Source organism: Ceratosolen solmsi, unplaced genomic scaffold (assembly GCF_000503995.2).
Source record: "Ceratosolen solmsi marchali unplaced genomic scaffold, CerSol_1.0 scaffold10, whole genome shotgun sequence".
Lineage (NCBI taxonomy): Eukaryota > Metazoa > Arthropoda > Insecta > Hymenoptera > Agaonidae > Ceratosolen > Ceratosolen solmsi.
The window spans coordinates 27,389,577-27,397,474 of record NW_011948412.1 but is presented as its reverse complement, the minus strand read 5'-3'; the positions used below and the strand labels follow the sequence as shown (position 1 = coordinate 27,397,474).

Genomic DNA, 7,898 nt, shown 5'->3' with positions numbered 1-7,898 from the left:
TCGACGTTACTTACATGCGGGCGTAAATCGCGGTGTAAGGTACTATGCAAGAACGAGAGCCGGCGTAACTTGCACGTGGTGGCGGGAACTGTGTGATGAGCAGAGTGGCAGGAACCGCGTGATGAGATAGTAAGAATGAGCGTCTGGTCGCATCTTACTTGAGTTGGCAGGAACCGATGCGGGCGTAAACCGCGAATGTAGAGTAGTGGCGGTCCTGTCTTGACGGGTGCTTGATAACTAGAAGAAGTAGTAAGGAACGAGCATCTGCGTTGCTTACGGAGGTGTGGGTGCCAGTATAGTTGTGGCATCGCTATTAGTTTCTTAGGTTGCTTGATGCTTGCCATAGCCTCCCAATACCGATGGCAAGGTTGGATAGCGATCCCGCTGTGAAGAGTGCATGATTGATACTAGCAGGGCAATCGCGACACGTGCAGCTTCCTTCACATTCTCGTACGAACTGGATGCGCCGATGGCGCATCGGTGGCTGTTACTATGCCGCTATTTGTCGTGGCGGCAATAGGGCATAGCTTTGTCGGGTTCATTTGTTATTATTTCTCGGAATTATGGTCGTATGATCGAATTTTTCGGTTAGAAGCATTCGTTGAGTCCGTTGGCCAATGTTTACCAAACAATGCTTCGCGCGCTCATACATCTTCCAATTTGTATTCCGCTTAAAACTGTTGTAATCCGTAACACATACAATTTAATTTATATATATAAGATATACAGAGAACGAACATTTTCACTTAATTCAAGGGAATAAATCAGAGATGCCTAGAACTCAAAGTAAAAAAACAGCTTGTTTTATGGAACAACAACTATAGCAAATAATAATTCTTTTATACTAAATAAATGTTCTTACTATGAATATATTTCGAATTCGGTATTTTAAAAAATTAAATTTATAATTAACAAGAGTCATGTTTGATGATGGATTAAACAGTCGGGCATTCATATCGAACTTATTATGCTGAAGAAAACCGAAATTGAAACTCTTAGTTATTATGTCTAAGCCACAATTGTCTTATGAGTTGTGCCCGAAAGTGATTCTGGCATTCTCTGGCATCTTTTATTGTCTACTTGTAAAAGAAATTACAAACATATGCATAGTGAATCATTCGGTATAGTTTCTTCATAAAATTATGAAATATTGAATTAGAATGATATAAATATAAAAGTACAAAAAACATTGAGTGGTAGAAGAAGTACATTTAAACTTTTAACTTTAGCTACAATTGAAATGTATATTACTATTTGAAAAAAGATATGGAATTTTCTAACAGAACGTTTTATATATTTTCAATATAAACTAATCAAATATTTCTGGAGACATGGAATTACTTTCATGAAAAGTAATACAATTTTATGTTTATTATAATTCTATGTTTATTTGTAATATAAATGGCATAGTTTATCATAAATATTCCTAAATATATATATCAATCTCTTTTATTTAAATAAACTGATATTTATCTTAATAATGATATTTAAATAATTTTTTTCTTTAATTCACATTATTTATGGTAATGCTTTCATATATACCTTATAGGTAATCTTAAATTTATAATTATGTTACCATATTACTATTTTTTAATAATAATTTTAGCTAAAATTAAGATTCATAATTGAATACTCTCAAATACATAATTTATGAAATAATATTTGAATATATTTGTAATCATGTATAAACATTGAATTAATATATTACAATCTAGTTTATCTATTAATTTACTTACATTTAAGAACTGTGTTCATGATTCAACATCTTAAAATTGATTTAATGTTACAGTATATATTTGCAAAATTTGTATATATTTAATTTTTATGAGTATAAAAATTTGATATAAATATTTGTCATATTCATTTACTAGCTACTCGAGCGACGGACATGTAGGAAACTGATGTTTTAATTATCTAGTAAGAAAGTCAGAAATTTTATCATTTACTTCTAAAAAATAAGTAAATAAAATTGTACCTGAGTAAGGTATATAAATGAAAGGGTCCCAAATTTTCCAACCGAAATCTTTACTGATTGTTGACTTCTCATAATCATAAATATTAATAATTTTACATCGGATGGCTTAAAGATATACCAAGGACAATTACAAAGTGTTTTCAAAACTAATGTGCCCTAAAAATATGAAAGAATTAAAATTATTTTGGAAATTACCTAATAATTTTAAGAATAAGAATTCAATACTTGAGAAGTTAAAAATTCGCCAGCAAAGCAATAAGTTCCAACAGCCCACATACAAGTAAAAACAAATGGTATAATCTTAAATAAAGTAAAATTTTTATCTACATCTATATTGGAGAACTACACACAAATAATAAAATAATAAAATCAGTATATAAATTTGTTTACAACAATCTGGTAGTTAATTATTAATATTCGAAGTAGAAAATTTAAACAGACTTTAAAGTATATTTATATACACACAATCATAATAGCAAGTACAGTACTCCCATTATACTTTTATATGTAAAGAAAAATTTCATTTAAAAGAAAAACAGAAAAAAACAAATTATAAGAAAAATGTAAAAGATCTTATTATTTAAATTAAATTTTAAACCATGGTTGTAAAAGTACCCTGTAGTACTTTTTATTACCTGGACAGCAAATTACGAGGATGAAATTTATGTAAAAAAATGGGATAAATAAGGTTAAGATTTTATAAATTTTAGAAAAATGTCATAAAATTATTTAAAGGAAAACTGTATATTTAAAACAAATCTACCTATGTATAGTCATTGATTATAACTTACAAGAAAAAAATAAAATTGTTTGTTAGTAGGATAATGTCTAAAATATTTTATGATTTTTATTAGTTTAATAATTATATAATAATAGTTACTTATAATTAGTTAGACCATACCCGAATAACGGTATATATATACATATATATATATATATATATATATATATATATATATTGAGTTTAAACAAAAATATTGGAAATACTACCTGCTCGATTTTTTAAAAATAATGTTTAATTCTAGTTCATCGGTAAAAAGTGTGAATAAAATCCATGATATTTACTAAAAAATATTGATATAATATTGATATATCGAGTTTTATTTAATTTATAATATAACTGAATCCTTCTATTCTTTTAAATTCATTAATTAGTAACATTGCGACAAATTTTATTTTTCACAATATATATTGACGTCATGTATAAATATTATATCCGATTACTATTATAAATTATCATGATACTATTTGAATTCGATGAAATAAAGTTACGTACAAAAAAAACGAAAGATACATAAAAAAAAATTAAAAAAAAGAAGTTGGAAATGAAGTAAGCTACAATAAATCAGTACCTATAAGATAATGTTGTAAGATTTTTAAAAACATAGCACCAAAAGAAAGTTCTATTTTAATAAGTACAGTTTGGAAAGAGTATAGCTTCGCCTAATACGATTGATCGTTTAATAGATAATATAAAATGTTCGTTATAACCAATGTTCTTAACATAAGTTTCAAATTTCAGAAATTGCTTTTTTTGCGGACGAGGTATTCAAGCTATTGAAAATTTCTGTATTGATTTTGATCGTTTTTAACCACCTAAAAATATCTTTATCCTTATCATTAAATTACTGAACATATTATAAAAGATGGTAACGAATGCAGTTTCATTCATTATTCTGTAATAAACTGTTGTATTTCATAGTCATGATGTAAAGGTTTTTCTTAAATATTCGATCACTTGAATGACTATTATCAAAATCGATACTGCTTCTATGTTTTTGTATTTATTTAAATGAAGTTAGACTTCAATAATATTTTTCTAGTTGACTTGTACAAAAAAAGTTTAGTATAGCAAAGATAGTTTTAATTTATTTTTTTGTATTTCTTAAGTTTATCGAAATTTTGTTTTATGGCTGTTACCATCACTTGCGTTTTCATATTAATCTCGGAAGTATCGTTTACCTTGTTTATATTTCAGTACTCTTTTTAAATATTCACTATATTTTTCAATGAAATTGGTATTTTTATATAATCAATTCTTTAAATTTATAATAGTGATTTTTCATATATATTTTAATATTTGGCCAGATTTACATTATCCTAAAAAATGGTAAATCTTTTTTTTTGTTATATATTTAATTTTTATAACAGTTTTTGTCATTAGTCTATAGTGTATTTTAGTGTTTGGTGTAGTTTGAATTCGAGAACACATATCAAAATTCAAGTAATATTAATTATGTAGGTCAATAAAAAATATAGTCACAAAGCGAATATACTGTCCTCCGGAATGAAGATAGCCGATGTCACATTACAATAAATAGTAAATATATCATATTTATTACATTAATACTTAATTATATTATAAGTAATACATTAAAAATTTAGTAATAACAATATCTTAAAATAATAAAAAGTGACATATTTAATAAAATATATTAAATAATAAAAACTTAAATAATAATAAAATGTTTACATTGATAATTAAAAATCCAATAACTCCATTAAGAATTGTTATTAAAAATAAGTGTACAAATGCAACATAGGAATATATATCTTGAATACAATCTGTAAATGTAATAAAATTCAAATGACATTCAATTAGTTCTTGTTTATTTTTTAAAATATGCTTTCGATTATTTTCAGTTCGATACATTTCTATTAATTTTGAAAATTTTGTACACACATTGAAAGCTTTAGAACGAGAATGCGCAACCTAAGCATATGTAAAGAATTTAAACTTTAATAATAAACTTCATAACACATTTTAGCAACAAATATTTTTATGCCTACCGAAATTATAAGAAGTCCTTCAATTGTGCTATGGTAGAAACAAGTAAACAAACATGTTATAAGATGTAAAATGTATATTATTTCATAAACTGGAGATTTTTTTGCATCCATTGGAAAATATGAATAAACAATAAATTCTCTGTTATCATAAGGTTCTGCATTGTAAGTCATAATACAAGCAATTGAAATTACAAGCACAGTAGTGGTATAACATATAGCAACTATATAACAAATATAAGTAGCTAATTTCGAGGTCTTCATCGTAAAATTCTTGTTTATTTTTATTTCATTTTTATTTTCCCAGTCTTCGATTAATTCATTTATAATTATCTTTATACTTCTAATAAGAAGTAATAGAATATTTCAGCAAATTAAATTATAATTTGTTCATGGTTATATTTTATATTTTAAATCTTTTGTTCTATCATCTTAATTGGTGTTAATATTAGACTATTATTTATAATAAAAAAATACTTTTAATAATAAATAGAATCTAATAATGAAAATATGTGCTCAGATAAAATAATTTTTTTGTTGTAAAATAAGTAAAATTGAATTATTTCAAAATATAATAAAATACTGCTATTATTAAAGATATAAAGCAATATATTTCTTACAATTAAAAGACTTTCATTAACTGCATACATCATTATTTAACAATGATTCAAATTATACACATTCGTATTACTCAACATATATAATAAATACATCTCCAAATACATTATAAAAAATAAAATACATGCAGTATTTAAAAAATTAATGTTTCTTAAATTGGCAGTATTTTATAGAGATATGACTAATAATATATTATTAACGATACATTATAAAATAAGCAAACATATAAAAACAAAAAATTGAATTTAAAAATAATTTTTCGTTTACTTTATTTTATTAGTCCCGTTATGAGTGATATAAACAAATATTTATGAAAATCAATTAAGAGTGCAACACCTTGAAAACCGAATATTGGAAAAAAGTAATAAATATTTAAATATAAACTTTTATTGAATAAATATATATTTTCAAATAATCTGTTCAAATTAGAAATATAACAACGTAATTATTTAATAATATAAATAACTTATTATCTAAATAAATAATTATTTTACAGAAAGTCAATAAATAATTAATGTGTGACAATTAAATAATGCGTGATAAATAAATATAGAATTTAGAATTAGAATTTTGAACTTATAATAGTATGTTAAATAAACTAGAAATATAGAATATAAAAAATAAACTATTTATATTATAAAAAATATTGATATATTAAATTTTTTAAATTCAAAATTTTTTTGTATGATCTAATGATTATATATTCGAAAGATTGTAGAAATATTTTCAAAAATTCTATTCTTATATACTGGTTATAGATTTTATTTAACATTGTGCATAATAATATAATAATATATAAAATATAATATTTATAGTAATGAAATTTATTATATATTTAATTTATAAATAATTTCATGTAGATTATAAATTTTAAATATAAAATTTAGTAAAATTTTGAAGTATCAGTCTTACTTTGATATTTATTCAATAAAATTTCAAAGTTCTGATCTATTATAAATTTTACGGTAATGTTAACATTTTTTAAAATAAACCAAATATAAAAAAAATTTTCATTTATAAATGAATTTCAAATTCTAGTATTATTATGAAAATTTTTAAGTTCATTATGTTAGTAAAAATAATACTTTTCCTAATTATTACCTGTACTTAAATCGAAACACAACTAGTTTTAACACCACTGAAGTAACTGATATAGTTGTACCCAAATTAAGCAATAATTTATCCAATTTCTGAATAACTTTTACTAGATGCCAAAATTGAAATATCAAACTTAATACAAATAATATCAATATTATATAATATAATCTAGATGATAACATTCCAGGCCAAGCACCAATAGCACGCAGACCAAATTTAACATGCAGAGTTAAATTATGCATTCTTCAAATGTAATATATTAGTATAACTAATACAATTTCATTTTAATTGGAACATATAAAAATTATTAAATTATTTATTAGATATATATCACGTTTTTGCATTTAAATTTACTTTAAATATGTTCACATGAAATTACTAATAATTAACAAAAAATTATATGTGCATATATACCGTGCTAGTATATTAAAATAAAAATTGAATAGCATTTAATTTCTGTGAGGCTATTACAACTTTCTTCTCTCATTTCATTACGAAAAATAGGAAAGTAAAAAATATTTTATGCAGAGGTCGTACATAGATACTTCTAAAATATTTAACAGCTCTACAAACAGAAAACTTTTTTTCTTAACATTCAGAATCAATACTTATGATAAAGCAATTTTGTGGTATCTTATTATGCTTTATTTATTTATCTATGAACCTTAAAATATGTAATAATTCTTTAGGTATATTTCTCATATATTTGTAATTTCATTCTGATATATTCATTGATCATATTCGACCAGACAATTCTTATCTAAAATAAAGAACATACTAACCACTTTTTTATATTATAGCAATTACATTTAATTCATTTTTTATTTGTGTAATTATTTTAATTATAAATATATACAAATATTATTAAGTATCTATATTTTTCTATATCAATATACTAAACTATAAAATTATTTATTCTTATTAATAAGTATCATATATTGGTATATATTTTATGTAATAATAAAATTATTATCACACTTCATAAATTAATGTACTTGAAATTATAGATTCAATAATTATTCAATATTCAGTTTCGTTGATTAATAATATTAATCATATCTTATATCTACAATTAAATTAACCTTCGAAATAAAGATATTTTAATTCAAAAAGTAATCTTTTATTTTTTTAATTAACTTTAATATATTATTAAATAGCATAATTTAAAACAATTAACTATAGCTCTTCAATCGCTACAAAATTTAAAATCTTATTTGGATAAAATTATTTTTTTTAAACTGTATAATGTAAACAATACATTATTGTTATATACATTTGTGTTTTCTTTGTATACACAGTTAAAACCTGTTTCTTTTGCAACGTAAATCATGAAATATAATTACAAAAAATGTATATGTCATGTGCCCATACGCTATTTTAATAATTTCCATAATATACCTGATTATTAGCTATTTTTTAG

The 7,898-nt window shown here is 23.2% G+C and overlaps 1 protein-coding gene across 1 annotated transcript; it reads right to left on the bottom strand.

Annotated features, from left to right (window-relative positions):
* Positions 1-1,860: 1,860 nt before the first annotated feature.
* LOC105366702 (odorant receptor 10a-like) lies at positions 1,861-6,720 on the bottom strand. The gene is made up of 6 exons (XM_011505238.1): positions 6,482-6,720; positions 4,766-5,105; positions 4,449-4,688; positions 2,201-2,275; positions 1,976-2,131; positions 1,861-1,914 (listed from the first exon to the last, which is right to left on the bottom strand). Exons 1-6 carry the CDS (start codon positions 6,718-6,720, stop codon positions 1,861-1,863), a joined length of 1,104 nt encoding a protein of 367 aa, XP_011503540.1.
* Positions 6,721-7,898: the final 1,178 nt, after the last annotated feature.